This window comes from Sus scrofa, chromosome 10 (assembly GCF_000003025.6).
Source record: "Sus scrofa isolate TJ Tabasco breed Duroc chromosome 10, Sscrofa11.1, whole genome shotgun sequence".
Lineage (NCBI taxonomy): Eukaryota > Metazoa > Chordata > Mammalia > Artiodactyla > Suidae > Sus > Sus scrofa.
Window position 1 is genome coordinate 51,014,739 of NC_010452.4, and position 19,225 is coordinate 51,033,963.

Below are 19,225 nucleotides of genomic sequence, written 5' to 3' on the forward strand. Positions count from 1 at the left end.
GGCACAGTATTAGCATAAACCTATATACATCCTCCCACAGGCTGCACATCATCTCTAGATCATTTACAATACCCAGTGCAATAGAAATGCTATAGAAATAGCTGTAACTACAATGGAAATGCTATAGAAATAGTTGCCAGAACTTAGCAAATGCAAGTTTTGCTTTTGGAACTTCGGGAATTTTTCTTTCCGAATATTTTCTATCTGCAGTTGGTCGACTCCAAGGATATGAAACCCACAGATACACAGGACCAACTGTGTTCCTCTTTCCTCCTAAGATTTGACCTTATTAGACAGACATAAGAATACACATAAACTAATTTTAACCACAAAGCAGGTACTCTATACCTAGTTAGTTAAACAGAAATTCTGTGGGGAACTGGGAATAAGTTCATTGCAGCACTATTCACAATAGCCAGGACATGGAAACAATCCAAATGTCCATCAACAGATGATTGGATTCGGAAGAGGTGGTATATATACACAATGGAATACTACTCAGCCATAAAAAAGGATGACATAATGCCATTTGCAGCAACATGGATGGAACTAGAGAATCTCATCCTGAGTGAAACGAGCCAGAAAGACAAAGACAAATACCATATGATATCACTTATAACTGGAATCTAATATCCAGCACAAATGAACATCTCAGAAAAGAAAATCATGGACTTGGAGAAGAGACTTGTGGTTGCCTGATGGGAGGGTGAGGGAGTGGGAGGGATCGGGAGCTTGGGCTTATCAGACACAACTTAGAATAGATTTACAAGGAGATCCTGCTGAATAGCATTGAGAACTATGTCTAGATACTCATGTTGCAACAGAAGAAAGGGTGGGGGAAAAAATGTAATTGTAATGTATACATGTAAGGATAACCTGACCCCCTTGCTGTACAGTGGGAAAATTAAAAAAAAAAAAAAAAAAAGAATTGAACATTTATTTTTGGAAGGGTTTCTGAGACAGGGAGCAGAGAGTTAGCTTCTGCAGGTGAGAGGCTAGTTGGACATCTGTTTCTTCCCTAGTAAAGACATGAAAGAAGCGCACTTCCAAACTGTATAGTGACACAGTGACCATGACTGTGAGAGAGGGCTGAACTACAGCCCTTTCTGACCTCAGAGCTATTTCAAAAAAGTAACTTCCTTTCAATGTGAAATGTATACATCAATGTGAAATACATACAGCGGCCTTATCACTGGGGCACAGTGGCATTGCTGCAGCTGTGGTATAGGTCACAGCTGTGGCTCGGATGTGATCCCTGGCCCGGGAACTTCCCCTTGCCATGGGTGTGGCCAAAAAAGAAAAAAATATACACAGGAATCTGCTTTCTGGGGTTATCTCATATGCTCAGGAATTGAATAAAATTTACCTTTTTAAAGAAATGGCAATGGGATGTCTCTATTACCCCGACTCTCTGTGAGCTACATAATTTGTTACTGAACCTTCAGAAAAATTAAAGGCAGAGGAAGCAAACACCAAGGTCCATAACAAATGCAGAGACCACAGACTTGGGAAATTGTGACCTCGGTTCCACCCGGAGGGAAATTACTTAGCCTTCCTCAGCTCTTTGGCCTCAGTCCCTTCTGACCACCCAAACTGCCATCCATCTCTTAATCCTTAGATTCCCCACCCATCTCATCTGTACCCAAACAGGGGTGCCTCCCACAGTCTAACTGCTTTAGAAATACTCTCTCATTCGTTTGCTCATTCGCCAAAAATTGATCAGGCCTCATGTAGGTTGTGTGCTTCCCTAATCGCTGACTTTTCAAAGGTGAATCCGACAAGGTTCTTGCCCTCCAAAAGCATGTTCTAAGAGGGAGAAAGAGAACACAAAGAAAAGCACAATAGAGGCATGATTCGGTGCTGCAATACAGGAACCGCAAGGTGGTACAAGGCCAGCTCAGAAGGTGTGACCATGAGGCTGGATCTGGAAGGATTAGTCTCTGTCCACAAACGCCTTATTTCTGTGACTGACAAAGGCAGGGGCCGTGCCTCATCGTCTGTATTACCCACAATGCCTTTTCCACCGTAGGTACCAAACGAATATACATGGGAAGAAGAAGTGAAAGAAATCCCAATGTGATGTTTTTAATGAAGGAAAAATACAAGTGAGTTTCAGAAACATAAGCACATTGTGCTCTGACGATGGGAAAAATTAACTTCTTCAGGTAGTTAAATAGGTTTTGATAGAAAAGTGAAAGGACTTCAAATATTCATTTGAAAATAAGAGCCTCCGAGGTGCTTTTTATTGGACACCACACATCAGAAGAGCTGCCACTGAAACAGGTGGTTTTTTTCTCAGTCCTCTGGGACATAGGTATTATTTTCCTTTGACCAGTGAGGTAACTGAAACAGAGAAAGATTAAGTCAGGGCTCTAAACCCTACAACAAGCGTATGCTGACTCGTGTCCAAGCCAGTCCTACCTGACCGCAGAGCCAAGCCCTTGGCTGCCAGGTGATGCAGGTTCACAGCCTAATTGCCCCACGCAAGTATGCTGGGCGTTAATAGAGATCCCATCTACGTTATGCAGATAAGCACGATGCTGCAATAGCGTCATCTGCATTTTCTGAAGATAGTGGAAGAGGTAAAGGCAATCCTTTTGCTTTTCAGGAATTTAGAAGGAAGAAAATTCTTGACAGACTTATTTTCAAAGCCTCAAATACTAGTTTTCAGCCATGAATCTTCCAAGGGTTTGAATTCATATCTCAAATCATAAGGCACGCTCTAATTCGCCTTACATTTCATAGCAAGGAGTCAGAACCTGGATTCCTTAGTACCAAGATAGATCATGTCAAGGGCTGGATACAGCATTTTCATCATTTACTCTTCATTTCTCTCATGGGCACTCTTCTCACTAGAGCCATTTTTCTGGGAGGCAACCAAGAAAACAGCCACCAGAGGAGTATGTGGCATTTAGAACCACCATATCTGGAAAATGCATCAAACTTGTGTTATCTGCATGCCTCCTTACGGCTGGTCATGTGATCTTCCTGGGAAGGAAGGCTGGAATAATTCTTTGTCAGAAGGTCAGGGAGGAACAAAGGGTGTTGTGGAGAAGAGAGCAGGGAGGAGGAAGTGGGAGGTAGGAGAAGAATGAAAAAGACAGGTGAAGCGCTATCTCTAGGTAGTTCCTCAATCATATCTAAGCTATTATTTATTTATTTATTTATTTACTGCTTTTTAGGGCTGCACCTGCAGCACATGGAGGTTCCCAGGCTGGGGGTCGAATCTGAGCTACAGCTGCCAGACAGCCACAGCAATGCCAGATCCAAGCTGCATCTTTGACCTACACCACAGCTCACGGCAATGCCGGATCCTTTAACCCACTGAGTGAAGCCAGGGATCGAACCTGCAACCTCACGGTTCCTAGTTGGATTCATTTCTGCTGTGCCACGACAGGAATACCTCATCTCCTAAGCTTATTTCTAATGTTTACAATGATGATTAGGGTTCCTTTGCAACACTGCAGCAGAAGGAAAAATGTATACCCAGATCCATATATCAACATCTGTCCTCTTGTGGATGGTCAGCGTGGAACACACAAGAATTCATTCCAAATTACTCAGCAAAGGAGCAGCTGACCTGCCATGGCCAGACCACATTATGGTGGAGAGGTAAGTGCCAAGAAGCTGAAGCTTGAGGCCACTCAGCCACACTGATTTTCCTGGTGTGCTGACACCATCGCCCTTTACGACCTTCTGGTTAGATTGAGACTCTCCATGTCATAGTTTCACTCAAAGCTATTATCATCATAGTAGCAGGCTACAGTAATTGTTGATATTTTTTAAAATGGAAAATATACCATTTGGATGCACTAATTTCTGTATGTCTCAGCGAAATAATACATTTTAACTGTAAAAAAATATAATCACCTTCTTCACTTGACACATAATCAACATTCTAGCCTCCTTCACCCTGTCCTTATAGTTACACACACACACACACACACACACACACACACACACACCCCATGTCCCTCACACTCCATATAGACCATGCTATCTGCTCTATAGGCAATGATCTTCAGCTTATGGAACAGTAGAATAAACAAGGATTCAGACTTAACTGGATTCAAACCCCACCTTTTCCTTAGCAAACTGTATACTCATAACCAGCCTGAGTCTTCTCAGTCTGAACCACAGTGGGTAAAGGACGGTACCTCATGAATTATGGCACAGAGAGAGGCACAAGTTCCATTAATCAAATGGAGAGTGACCCAGCTATCAATAGAAAACAAACTATCAATAGAAAATAGGGGTATTTTTAAATATACATCAGTTAAAGCTCATAAAACTGGTGGTGGAAGGTAATAAATAAACAGAAATAAAAGAAAATAGATGTATTTTCTATAGACGCTTAAAATAGATAGCCATCTTTTTTTTTTAATTACTTTAGAATTCATCTGCTCCTCCTCTCTGTATCAACCCACGTTCCTGTTTTTTTTCCTCTCTTCTTCTGGGCCTCTGCCTCTTGGCAATGTGGAACTTGTCAACATCCAGTTCATAAGACGTACTTAACATTTTTAGGCACGCGGATAAAGATTTCATAGAAGAGAGGGTTCCATATAAAGGGGCAAATGAGACTGAGGATAAAGTATAGATTTAAATTATTCAGGCCGGGGCCAAACTCATGGATGATCAAAAGCTGACATAGTCACACATCCCTTTTGTACCTAAATAACTGGCAGGAGAGCAGTCTTAAAACTGAGCTTATCTCTCTCCTACCTAGAGCATCCAAACCCAAAATGCTGCCCCCCTCCTGGACCACGGGTATCGCTCAGCGGGCCTTGCTTCCTTTTATCTCGGTCTCCCTCCTCAGGGGGAGGTGCCTGGGAGGGCTGGGGAAGAGGCCGGCCCCCCAAATCTGGGCCCTCTGCTAAAAAGTAAGAGCCAGGAAACAAAAACATCCCAAGCCACAGATGGGTGATATCTGTGTGGCTGTTGAGATAAGCTGGGAAAACAGGTAGCTGATGACAGCAGAAAGCCAAGTGTGCAAAAGAAAAACATCTGCGATTTAAAAAGAAGAGAAAAGGGCAGAAAACAAAACCCTAATGTCAGCTTCTTAAGGAAAAGGGGTTTATCACAAGTCTTTGCCTCTGTGCTCTTTACTGCCTGAAAATGTATTTACGTATTCGTTCATTCATTCCCTCGTTCCCTCATTCATTCACTGTGCTCAGCACTCAGCGCTGTCAGGGTGTCCCTGAGCTGGTGCTATGCTTTACTCAGCCAGTTGATACTCCTGCATGGCCTGCCCTGCGGATGTACCTGTGGTCGACTGCGGGACTCGCTTTTAGGGGCACTGCCTACCTCTGGGCTCTCTTCTCTTGCCTCCTAGTCTCTTACTGTTGTTGGGAAAGAGGGCAGAGCCTTCAGATCAAAACTCTTCCGCAATCCGCCTCCCCACTGCCGCTACCAAGTCCCCAAAGAGATCTGGGACAGTCCAGCGGTGGGCACAGTCCACTCAACTATGTTTAACCCTCTGGGCTGAAATCATTTTGCCTTCCCTCGTGTTCATTAAAGAACAAATTCTTGCCCGGCAAGAGAGAACCAGATGAAGGCAGTCAAAAGGTACAAACTTCCAGTTATAAGATAAATAAATACTAGGGCTATAAAATGAAAATGACAAATATACTATCACGGCTGTATGTTACATAGGCAAAGCTGTTACGAGAGCAAACCCTAAGAGTTCTCATCACAAGGAAAAAAAATTTTTTTTCTATTTCCTGAATGTTGTATCCACACGCGACGCTGGGTGTTCACTAAAATTCTCGTGAAATTCATTTCATGGCGAACCTAAGTCAAACCATTGTGCTGTATACCTTCATGTACAGCCCTGCATGTCAAGTATATCTCAATAAAACCAGACGAAGAAGGGAAAAAACAAAACAAAACACGAATGAGCTCCGCAGAGGGAAGTGGCAGCATGTTCGTACCTGGTCTCTCAGCCTCTCCTGGTGGCCCATGATGGCGGTGGCATGATGGGGATATTTCTGCTTGAGATGTTCCAGGAAAGCCTCTCTCTTCCTGTCCATCTCCGATGTTTGCATTCCCAGTATTTCTTTGGAACTTCGAGGCCCACCTAGAGTGTGTCTCCTTGGGAGGTTGCGAGAAGATTTGGAAGCTGACACACGACTGTTCCCATTAGAAAGGCGTTCCTTGGTTCTGCGACATTCTGCATCTTCTAGGGATGTGACCTGCAGATTGCTTTTTCCTTGTTCTGAAAAACAAAAAAAATATAGATAGTTCACAATGAATGATTTCACACTAGAAATCTCATTTACGGAACACCAAGAGGGTCTGTGGCAGCTGCTGATGTATGAATGTAACTTAGCACATTGCGTGAGTGTGTGTGTGTGTGTGTGTGTGTGTGTGTGTGTGTGTGTAAGAAGAGGGGGAGGGAATCGACAATCAAAATAAATGTGAAAAACTGCTGTTTAGATGAGTTCCCGCTGTGGCACAACAGGATCACTGGCGTCTCTGAAGCACTAGGACGCAGGTTTGCTTCCCGGCCGAGCACAGTGGGTTAAAGGATCCAGAGCTACCGCCATTGCAGCAAAGGTCACAACTGCAGCTTGGATCTGATCTCTGGTCTGGGAACTCCATATGCCTTGGGGTAGCCAGGAAAGAAAAGCCAAAAAAACCAAAAAACTGTCCTTTAGAAATAAAGATGTTGCAGTAAAAATGCCACAATTTCTGACTTTCCCTGAGGTTATTCAAAACAAGAACACCTGGTCAGACTAGTTTGTAGGCACTGGGTTACCCTTTACCTTTGTCTGTAATAGAAAGTAAGCCTCAGTGATTCTGATTCTTTCTTTCTTTTTCTTTTCTCTTTTTTTTTGTCTTTTGTCTTTTCAGGGCCTCACCCGCAGCATATGGAGGTTCCCAGGCTAGGGGTCTAATCAGAGCTATAGCTGCCACCCTAGCCCCCACCACAGCAATGCCAGATCCAAGCCGCCTCTGCAACCTACACCACAGTTCATGGTAACACCGGGTCCTTAACCCACTGAACGAGGCCAAGGATCAAACCCGCAACCTCACGGTTCCTAGTCGGATTCGTTTCCGCTGCACCATGACGGAACTCCTGATTATTTCTTTATGTTTAAATACAGTTTCACCCTGAGAATGGGATTGTTTTTATAATTTTATATTCTGAAGGTGGTTTCTGAAACACGCGTTTTATCTCCAAGACCAAAAGTAGCTATTATAATTATTAACATACGAACCGCTTGAAAATTCTATTTCTCCCGATTATAATAAACCAAGCAAGCAGAAGAATATTACTAGAGGTACTAATCAAGGGGTGTAAAGTAAAGGCTCAGATGCATTTTACTTGAAGTTGGACTGTATCTGAAAACTTAATGAAAAGGGAAGAGATACGGTGCATTTGGAAGGTCTTGACCTCTGACCTGGTCCTGGAGGGACCAGTGACTCCTGCTAAGAAGAAAGTGAGCAACTGGGGCAGGCAATGGTGCTTCAGTGCACAACAGTGCTAGGGACTCTCCCCTCGCTCTCCGTGGTTGGCAAGTGGAGTAGGGAAAAAAGAACCCCAACCCCAAAACAAACACCAAACCCAAAACCTGAACAGGAAGAGAAAGTAATAAGCATTCTGAAGCACTTCAGATGTTTGCAGGTTCTCAGAGTTCCTGCTGTGGCTCAGCGGGTTAAGAACCTGACATAGTATCCATGAGGATGCAGGTTCAATCCCTGGCCTCGCTCAGTGGGTTAAGGATCCAGGGTTGCCATGAGCTGAGGTGTAGGTCACAGACAAGTCTCAGATCCTGCATTGCTGTGGCTGTGGCATAGGCTGGCAGCTGCCACTCTGATTCAATCCCTAGCCTGGGAACTTTCATACGCTGCACGTGCGGCCCTAAAAAGCAGAAAAAAAAAAAAAAAAAAAAAAAAAAAAAAAGGTTTGCAGGTTGTCTTCATGGAGAGCAGTCCTTCTACACTATAACAGGTGTAGGCAGGATAAGGTATGCTTGTTCATGGAATTCCCTAGGAAAAGAGCCCTGCCTTTAATCCTAGACTGAGGACAAACTATTCAACTCTCCCAGCCCCGATGTCTTCATTAATACTATGGGGATGGTCAGACTGGTATTAGATAAACAAAGAGTCTTCTAGCTCAAAATCTTGTAAATCTAAATTATTTTTAAAAAATAAATTTCCAATGTAAGAGCATATCTACTAATTATTAATCTGTAAAAGAGCAGAAAATGGACCCAACATGAAAGAGTTCTAGAGTTGAGTCTCAGAGAATTAAATCCTCATGCCAGGGATGCAAATCAACAGGTGTCTGGTCCAGAGTTTACACAGAAACTAACTCCTCTAAAAGCAATGCCACCAACAGAGGTTCCCTCTTCTTTACCTAGAAACATCTGTGCCTAGAACTGTTGGTACAACACCCGTTGGTTAGACACAGAAAATACTGTCATCTTGGGCTCGCTTTCCTGCTCCAGTTTTTCACTGCTCAACGCATGTTCTGGGAATAATTCTTCTTGTTTACCCTTCACTTATCATTACATGGATAATTATAGCATCTCCATCAGACACTGATGAGGAAAGGGAAGGAAAAAATAGCCCAATTAGTTCTTTCTACTTTTCATTAGTTTCAGCAGTGTGTGTAAAAGGGGGAAGAAGAAGCAACTACTGGTTAAAAAGATATTGAAAGACAAAGAAATAAAAAGATTCCAGAATCCAGTATTAAAATTAGGCACAAATCACTCCCGAGATAATGGAACTAAAAACTGGGATCTGGAAGAATAGGTGTAAATCATTCCCTTTTCCTCAAATCATGAGGCATCTTCCACTGAAGATCACTTTGACGGTGGGAGCCCCTCAAGTGATACACAATTTTTTTTTTTTTTTTGTCTTTTTGCCTTTTTCTAGGGCCACTCCCATGGCACATGGAGGTTCCCAGGCTAGGGGTCTAATCGGAGCTGTAGCCACCGGCCTATTGCACAGCCACAACAACGCGGGATCAGAGCTGCCTCTACGGCGTACACCACAGCTCACGGCAACGCCAGATCCTTAACCCACTGAGCGAGGCCAGGGATCGAACCCACACCCTCATGGTTCCTAGTCGGATTTGTTAACCATTGTGCCACGACAGGAACTCTTTTTTTTTTTTTTTTGGACAATTGTTGAATGAAGTATTTTTTAGGTGGGAGAGGGGATGGCAGGAGGAATTAGAAGCCCTGAGTACCAGGCCCTCCCCCACTCCTTACTCTACATGTGGTTTCAGCCAGGACATCTAGCATCTCTCATGATTTCCCACCTACAGAGCAGAAAGGTCAATGATATGACCTGTGCTACGGACATTGCAGGATCAATACGAAAACTGTGAGAAGAGAACCTGACTATTTACTCTAATAGTTCTGTTTCTTTTGAAAGCCCCTTAGCACCCAGCCCATGCTAGTCATTCATAAGCATCCAATAAATAAATACCTTTGAGTTGGGAGGGGGTATGGGGAGATTAACTATAATCCCATTTATTTAGTTTATCTTCTCATTCCATGGGCTCACATGATGGCTCCCTTTTTTTGTGGTCTCTTCTCTAATGACACAGACGTAACAGGACCTACCGAATAAAGGCAGATGCAGAAAATGCCATAGGTCGGGTTGGTAAATATGTGGGCAATCTGAAGAGGTTTAGCCTTAACTTTTTTTTAAGATTTATTTTTCTTTCTTTCTTTTTTGGTCTTTTTATCTTTTAGGGCCGTGCCTGTGGCATATGGAGGTTCCCAGGCTCGGGGTCCAATTGGAGCTGCAGCTGCCGGCCTACACCACAGCCACAGCAACTTGGGATCCGAGCCGTGTCTGCAACCTACACCACAGCACTCGGCAATGCTGGATCCTTAACCCACTGAGGCCAGGGATTGAACCCGTGTCCTTGTGGATGCTAGTCAGGTTCACTAACTGCTAAGCCATGATCGGAACATCAGGTCCAAGCCGCTTTAAAGATAAAGCCTTAACGTTTTGAGTGAGTGTGTACATACGGCTTTTGTATTAGCCAAAATTGATGTATACTTGATAGAACCCTGTTGACTTCTAAATGAATTTTTAAGATCGCTTTTGACATCGTGAAAATAATATATTTTAAAAGTTATCCAGAATAGCTAGATGAATTGGCAGGATGGATCTCAGGGAAGGTGATTCCTCCACACAGGCCTAACACATAAACACCACCTCCACCCATAAGGATAAACACTCAGGCTCTTCAACCACCAACAAGGGCAGAAAGTTTCATTCTGCCTTCTGTCACCACAAAGACTCACAAGAGCTATTCTGTTTCATCTAAGGATCCTCAAAAGAGTTCAAAAGAGCCAGATGAGTAGCCCCTTGGAGACGGAAAAGAGTTTTCCACGTTCTTTGAAATAAACTGGGAAAGGAGGCCATACAGAAGAAATTGACAGAACGCTGTAAATCAACTGTACATTAATTAAAAACAAATAAAAACCAAACCAAACAAAAATAAATAAATAGGAAAAGGAGTCAGGGCGGGGGATGGGGCTGGAGGTCAGAGTCCATCTGTCAATTTTCACCTTGGAGCAGCCCCAGCTTACTGAGCCTCTAAACCCCCAGCCTTTCTAACGCTTTGCCCTAAGAAGCTCAGGTCAATCTTAAGTTCCTTGTCCATTTTTTCTGTCTTCTGGGTTTTTCTAAAGTGTCTCCAGTCACTCAGCGAGGTTTAACATGATCTGGAGGACAGCAGCAAACAGAGCAAGGGCTAATGCACCAGCGGCTCAATGCACAGCCCTGGGCCGACATTCAGTTTCCCTGGGAGCCCCCCCCCACCGGCACCTGCTCCACTTTTAGGGGGCCCACAACAACCAAGGGCCGTTTCCCCACAAAGCCTCTTGGTCACTGGAGTCTTTTCCTCTGTGCGACTCCGTTCTTGGAAGCTACCAACTCCCACGCCTGAGGGAGGAGGGACGGCTCTCCCATTCCAGTTGTTTGGGGAAAAAGCCATCTTTCAGCAGAGGAGGAAACAAAGGGGGAGCAGCAAAGGATGTTCTGTCACAAGGCCACAGTCATGGAGTCAGAGGTCCCGAGCCCTGCCAGTTCCTCCCCATCCACAGGAACAGACTGTCCGAGGCCTGGAAACAGAAACACACTTCTGTCCCTTGGCTGGAATGCACTTTGGTGCTAACACTGACATCTGGGTGTGTCTGGCTGTTGGCTATTCTGGGGATCCGTGTCCAACAAATAATGAAGCTGCAGTGTGAAGACAAGGCTTCCACTTTTCCCTTCCTGCCCCTCCCAGCCTCCGCCGGCCCAGGGCCACTCCTCCGGCAGCGCATTTCCAGCAGGGCAAAGAGCAACAATGGAGCTTCCAGCGGAGAACAGCTCCTCCAAACATCCCCCAGAGAATGGGATGAAAAGGGCAGAAGTGCCCAAGAGTCTTCTGAGGTTCAAAGGGCTTCCTGGCTGGGGATGGAGACTTCTGGAAAGGAAAAGTAGAAAGTGGGGGCAGAAGATTATGGAAGATGGGTCATCACAGAGAGAGCCCACCCCTCGGATCATCCTGCAGGCAGGGGACGGCAGGAGCTGCCCAGGCTGACTTCTCAGCCACTGGTCATGTTGCCTGGCTGGGTCAGCTGACCTGCAGCCCGGGACCTGAACCTTGCATCATTTGGGCATTCCACACCTGCTCTCGCCAGGAACTAGGCTTTCTGAGATTACACGCCTGGGTCAGATTAGGCAGGCCCCGGCCTCCTAAGGAGGGAGCCCCCACTGCTTCAGAGTGGCTGCTGCTTAGCTGTCCCTAAGGTGTCGCTTTTTTTTTTTTCCTTTTTCTTTTTATGGCCATACCAGAGGCATGTGGAAGTTCCCAGGCTAGGGGTCCCATTGGAGCCACAGCTGCTGGCCTGCATCACAGCCACAGCAACGCCAGGTCCAAGCCGCATCCACAACCTACGCTGCAGTTAACGGCAATGCCAGATCCTTAAGCCCCTGAGAGAGGCCAGGGATTGAACCCGCATTCTCGCAGACACCATGTCAGGTTCTTAACCCACTAAGCCACAACGGGAACGCTAGGTATTGCTTTTTAAATCATGCCAAGATGCTCCTTGCATTGGATCATGGTGGAGAGTTGCCATTTCACCTGGCCGTACGACCTCTCTGGACCTATTGCGGTAGCAACCGTGGTCTGTCTGATTTTTCTAACCATAACATGCTCCTGTGTGTGCACACATTCTCCAGTCCTCTTGGTCTAGTTGGGACCTTGTACTAGTTCTGGTCAATGCCATCTATACAGAGGTGATGTGGGCCACCTTTTGTCCTGGCCCCCGACCTCCTCAGTAATCTTGCATGCCCTTTCTCTTTCCCCTTTGGCTGATTACATGGAAAAGCTCCAGCAGAAGCTCCCAAGACCGAGGGGAATGGGGACATAACCAGACAGAAGGAACCTGGATCCCACCCAGCGTCACCTGGAGGTAAACCACCCAGCAATCCACCCGGCCTGGAACATTCACATCCCACTGTGTTCAGAAAACTGTACCTTGATTCTGCAAAACCACAGACATGAGGGGGTTGTTACAGCAACCAGGTTGTGTGAGTCCTATGTGTCACATATTCTGCTGGGGGGCCCACAGAGTTCCTCAGTTTTCCAGCTCCCTTGGTAAGATCATAAAGCTCACCGCCAGAGACAAATTGGCACAGAAATCCCGGTAGAAACTAGACCATCCTGTACAGTCCTCTAAAAAACAAAAGTAAATAACAGCGAAGGTTTCTGGGAGAGATTTTGGACAACATAGCAACAGCCTCTCTCCCAGAAGAGCGTTCTTGTCTCAATGACTGATTGATTATTGATTGACTGATTGACTGATTCACTTGTGCAAATATTTATGGAGTGCCTGCTCCATGCCCTGAAAGGAGGTAGGAGAAGCAGTCAGATGGTGACCAAGACAGACACACATGTCATTCCCTCCCTTCACAGAGGCTCCACGTGACAATGAGGGAGGCAGACCACGGACAAATAAGAGGTAATATAAATGTCACATCATGATAACTGCTCTGGAGGGTAAAGCAGGATGAGGGACAGAAACTGATGGGGCAATTTTAGGGGAGACTTTGTACCAAAGACCAAAATATTCATGACCCCCAAGCTTGCCCCACTGTGTGGAGTTGCCAGTAGTATTTTTCTCCCAGCTTCACTGAGATAAAAATCGACATAAAACTCTGAGTTTAAGGTGTACAATGTTATCAATTTGATATGCTTTGATATTGTGAAATGATCACGGCCATAATGAGGACTAGTTTCATTAGACACCTGGGAGTCAAGCGTGCTGGAGGCAAGCATGTTGGCTGACTGCACTTCACCTGCACAGGGGTTTCAAGACCTTAGGGGCCAGAGCAAAAGCAGACACCTCAGGGCTGCTGTGGGCAGATAAAGGCATCCCAAGAAACTCGCCGGACCACTCTGAGGAGCCCATGGCCTTCAAAAGTAGCAAGACAGAGTGAGATTCAAACTGATCAATAATTACGAAGTACCATTCTGTGTTTCAAAGTACCCTTTCACGCTGTTATTACCTAGTAGCTCTCTGTTCCGCTATTCCGCCCTGGGAGCCTCATTAATCAGAGTTATTCTCGAGGTGACCATATGCTCAGTTTGCCCAAACAGTTCTGGGTTACAGCTGTTGTCCCAGCGAAATTATTTATAGCACTCCCTTTCTCTCTCAAAGTGTCTCGGTTTGAACAAGTTACACCATCACCCAAGGGATCCTTATCTAGAGTAGACTGATAAAATCAAGGCCCTGGGGGGGTATATTAGCCTTTTGTTCAGCACATATTTATTGAACACCGTCTGATGCCTGGTGCTCTGATAGGTGCTGGGAATGTGAAAAGAAGACGTCAGGGTCCTTTGCCCTGGAACACTACCTTGTCACCGGTGTTATGATGCCAAATTGATCCATCAATAGCACCATGATGGGCATGGGCGGGTGGTATCACGGGTGATGTGAGCATCTGAGCCCTGGCCTTCCTCGTGTGATCCTCGCTCGCGTCAAAGAACCGCAGATGATGCCACACTCCTTCACAGCATCCTTTTCACCCAGGACTCAATGGGTGCTTAGAAATCTATCCTGGATTCCTGGTCCCCTTTCACAATCTCTCCGGCCACCCCTTCCAGTCTCCTTGACCCCTAAATGCTGATGTGCCCAAGGGCACATCCCGAAACTTTTCCCTGGGGCACATGGACCCATCCTAGACCATCTCTCAATCTCCAATCCCCTCGCAGTCCAGCCAGGAACACCCAAATCGCAATCCACCTCTCCACCTGGAAGCCCAATAAGCTTCTCCATCCCACCATAGCCAAGACCTTTCCTGCTCTCTACCCACTTCCCAAGCCACAAACACCCTCTGAGCTGCTCCTCTCAAACGCTGTCCCCTAGAGGAAAAGACAACTGCATTCTTCCAAATGCACAGGCCAAAATTTTCAAAATTCTCTCTGGCTCCTCTGTCTCTCATATCCCCAATCCAATCCCTTGGGAAAGCTGTTTGGTCTTTATCTTCAATATACAGCTAGAATCTGCCTTCTCATCACTACCTGCTTTACTACCCACTGGTCCAAGCTAGAGCTTGGTGTACTGACTGTGTGTGGAAGCCTCCTACCGGGGCTCCCTGCCGTCCCCACCCCCATTCGGGTTATTCTCAGTATAGCACCCAGGATTTACCCGTTATAAGACCAGTCAGACCTGCAGCAGCTCCCTCCTCCCTTGAAATAAGCCCAAGTCCTTACCCTTAGCATCACAGGCCCTTTCTGATCTGGCCTAGAATTACCTCTTATCCTCTTTTCTTCCCATCCTTTCCCGATGCTGTTCTTTGAAAATGCCTTTTCTGTTCCCTCCCTCACCTCTTTAGGACATTTGTTCAAACAGCACAAGGCTCTCCCTCATACACCTACTATAGTCTCACCACCCCCCACATTCCCTCTTCCCTTTTCCTGCCTTATTCTTCCCCACAGCCTTATTTCCATCTAATAGGGTTGCTTGATAAAAGACAAGACGTCCAGTTAAATTTAGATTTCAGATAAATAACGCATAATTCTTTAGCATAAGTATATCCCAAATACTGCATGAGATATACTTACACTGAAAAAATTATTTGTTGCTTCTCTGAAATTCAAACTTAACTGGGCATCCTGTATTTTTATTTGCCAAATCTGGCAACTCTCTCATCTAACATGCTGTTTCATGTATTTGTTCACTGTCTCTCTCTACCACTCCCCTTCCCCCCAAACTTGGCCCTTAGAATATAAATTCAATGAAAGAAAGTATTTTTAGTCTGCTTTGTTCACTGCTGAATCCCCAGCAGCTAAAACAGCCACTCCTACATAACAGATGCTCAATATTCATTGAACGAATGAAGAAAGTGATCCCACTCGCTCAGTCTGACCATCTCCAGCCTCTGAGTATCTCTGAATTGCTGTGGTTGTTTGAAAGTTGTTTCTCAAATCGGTTCCACTCTAACTGCCCCTCTGGATTCTGAGTCATTTAGTTCAGCAGAAGTGCAGAGGCTGAGTTCCTGCTGTAGGATTCTGTCTATCAAAGAAGAGGAGAAAAGGAAGGGAGGGAGCCCCATTGACCAGGAGCCCTGGAGGAGAGTGCTCTGAGAAGAGTGCTCTGCTTCGGAAGCACAAACACAGCCACCCAGATGACCACTCAAAGAGGACTTACTCCAGGTTTACTTGTCTTAAGGTTTCCTGCATTTCCCTGGGGGTGGGGGGGGGGAAGGGGGGAGCATTTCTATCTCTTCTAATTGCATTTTCTTCTGTCTGGCTTACTTTTGCATTTTCAGTGCGGATGACTCATTTGTTACTTCCCTTTCACCTTTTTAACACACACACACACACACCTTTCCCCCTGTGTATAGTCACTACTCCCACGCACCCGCGCTGCAGCCCCACAAGCAGTTACTAATCGTCCCCTGGATGAACCTGGGGGAGGGTGGGGGCTGGGGGTTCTGGACGGTGTGGTCTCCGAACATGCTGCCTCTATGCTACCGCAGGATCAGCTCTGGGAGCATAGACGAGGGACACCAGAGGGCAGAGAGGTCCTTTCTCCACCCAACCCCACTGCAAAATTTCTTCGGAACAACACAAGCTTCTGGAAATTCCCTACGGAAAATACAAGCCTATTATAAACACAATTAAAGGGAAATTGCTGGGAGAACATTTAGCAAAACTGTCTAACAGCTCCCAACTTTTGAATTAAAGCGTACAGAAAATTGCAGAGTTCCATCTATTCCGCACACGGACAAGTGCTCCCCTGCTGTTCTGATCTGGAAAATAAAACGCCCCCAAACTCTGCCATTTAACTCTCAAATACGCCAAAACTTGCATCCGGCAAGCATCTACTTCATGGAACCCCCCAACCAATGGGTGGAAGTGCTGCCTACCTAGAGAGAGCTTCCCAGAAAGGGCTCCTCTCTTTCTTGGCTGGGGAGCAGTGGTTAGGAAAAGCCGCTTTTAGCGATCTATTTGTCACTGCCTGGAGATCCAGCACGTAGTGACTGCTTACTGGGCTACAAATGTGACATCACCCCGCCACTTCTTTTGCTGCTTAAGAAAATCCTGCCAGAGATAAAGTCTAGCTCACAGCTCTCCACTCAGTGTGGAAAACGCACCCCCCCCCCAAGAAATCCGCCTTTTCTGTGCCAGGCGCCCAGTCTCCAGTTATAAAAAGCAGCAGCCCGCGGCGAGGGACACGCGGAACCGTAACTCCATCTTTGAATGAGCCTGTTACTTACCCTGCATCTGTCTGCTGTCTGCTGAGTAAGGAAGGCTCGGCTCACATTTCTGGCTTTCATTTTCCTCCATTGTCCCTGCCCTACGGCCCAAGCTCCTCGCTGGTTTTTAAACTTCAGAGCGCAGTTCTGAAAAGGCTTCCAGAAAGCGCCTGGAAGGGGGCCCGGGGGTGGAGAGGAGGGGACGGTGCGAAACCCCACCCCAAACTATTCTCCACTCCGGTGCAAAGTCTCTCTCGCTGGGGAAGATTGCATTCCAGCGCCGGGCCTCCCGCGTCCCAGCGCGCGCGTCCCCGCGTCCGTCCGTCCGTCCGTCCGCCCGCCCGCGGGGCCGGTCCCGGAGGAATGCGGGTTATGCCCCGGCCGGCCCCGCGCCGCGCGCTCCTGGAGGCCCCAACAGGTGATGGGCGCTCCTGCCCGGGACCCACACTGCCCGCTTCCCCCGCCGCAAGCCGCGGCGCCTCGGCAGCCAGGGAGGCCAAACATTGCACAGGATCGCCGGCGGGAGCTTTGCTGGAAGCCGGTTCTCTGGCCTCTAATCTCAGACACAGAATCAGCCTCCCCAATAGGCTGGGAGACAGAGAAATAAACAGCCAACTGCAGAACGTCCCAAATTTCAGCGAAATCTCTTTGAAAAAGAACAATAAGAAAGGGTATATGCTGCTTTGTACTTAAGTAAACTCTTTGCGCAGCAACTGTTTAGAGCTTGATTAACACACACGGAGGCAGCTGATTTTTCACACAGTCAATTTCAATCTCTTCAGCTGGATTTCTAAGTTTGTGCTCAGCTGCCTACATGCTCTCGACTCTTCCCCCTCCCCCAACACACACGTTGATCACAAATCTGAAAAGTAAACGAGAAAAAGCAACCTTTTGAAGCTCTCATCCAGTTAATGACTTTAAAATATCTGAAAGGCAATTAAAATGCTTTTCTTCTGATGGGCCATTACATCCACCGTACTTACTCTCCTTTTAAACTACCTACAAATATTTATTTTGTTCTTTACTCCGTCCTTGAAACCCTGGCAAATTTCCCAGAAAGTGAACATAGGAGGCTCAGTGTCCACAAAAAAAAAAAAAAAAAAAAAAAAGGAGGGGTCTATAATCCGAGCATTGGTGCTGTTATTTCAGATATGGACAGGTAACATGCTCTGTGGTCGGAAGAGCATGATATGTTCATCTGTAGGCACCCCAGCATCTGCGAGGAGACAAGGACAATGGTTAGCCTGCTGACCATAACTTGACCCAGTTCACAGGCCATTCGGGCAAGGTTTTAAATTAATTTAGATGAAGAATGTGTGCAGAACAATGGCTGGCCTCTTCTCCAGATTCCGACCTCGAGTCACCTGTGTGTTTTGGCAGTGGGAGGGACATATTTTGGCCATTTAGGACCAAAATGATGCGGAAGTCTCGTAAGGGACAATGGAAAGTAATCACGCCAGGAAGTGAGCTCAGCTCACATCAGGAAGCAAAGAACAGACCCCTCAACTCCTAAAAGGATTTTTCTTGAAACCCCAGAAAATCGGGTGGGTGGATCTCCCAGAAGGTGAAAGCCAAGGCTGGCAGCCGAAGGCAGGCAGTGGCCTTGACGGGGCAGACAACTCAAGGACTCCACGACTTTGCAACAGGATGATGTGGTAATCTTGCTTTAAGGAGCCACTAATCTTGCACAGTTTCTGCACTGGTGGCCTGCGGCCAAGGCCAGAGGAATCTCCTTTTAACCTCTTTGCTCAGGTACATAGTGTTCCTGAAGGAGGGGTCTGTGTTCAAGCCCCCAGGTCCAGATTATCTGGATCCGTGTATAACTGCTTTGTACTGGTCTTTACGTTATTAACGCCAGAAAGGATAGGGGCAGGGTACAGACAGAGATAGAGCAACGTTGCAGTGCCAGATCCGCCTAAACCAGATGGGCTTTGGGCTCTGACTTAACCAACCCGACTTGACCTGGCATGTGAAGAGCCTGCTCCTGGCAGTTTCTACCTGTCACCTGACACTGCACAGAGGCCAAAACCCCAGGACGAAGGAGCGAGCGAGGGCAATCCTCAAGACCCAGCAGCACCCGGCCCTACCTGGGGCCCTTCCCGGCAGGCTCAGCCCAGGCAGAAAAGATCCATTTTCAGATGCAGATTATGCTTGCCCGGTTGGGGCAGGGTGGGGCTGGGGAGGAAAAGTGTGACAGCAGATTAGCGCTCTTGTTGATTCCCCGATAAGCAAAATGGGGGCAGCTCGCCCACCCATCCTGAACTCTGCTTCGTTTCCAGGCAGCCCAAGGAGCCCCCGATGTGTACCCCATGTCTCAGCTGCTCGAACCTTCTCGGCCCTGGACGGGCAAAGCAGACTGCTGTTTCTGTAGACATTCCTCAAAGCAAAACTCTTTGGGGAAGGCACAAAAGAAAAGGGCATTAGCAGTCAAGATAATTACCACAAATCATTAAGGACCATGAAATCTACATATACACTTACAGTAAAACACAGTCTCTTGACC

General features: G+C 46.5%; 1 protein-coding gene across 1 annotated transcript in view; it reads right to left on the minus strand.

Moving 5' to 3' along the window:
• The window catches only part of KIAA1217 (KIAA1217 ortholog), a 325,298-nt gene extending 308,026 nt beyond the window's left edge, over window positions 1–17,272 (minus strand). The window contains 2 exon segments of the mRNA XM_021064229.1: window positions 5,931–6,214; window positions 16,744–17,272. Coding sequence (XP_020919888.1) covers window positions 5,931–6,214; window positions 16,744–16,813 — 354 coding nt within the window. The 5' untranslated portion in view covers window positions 16,814–17,272.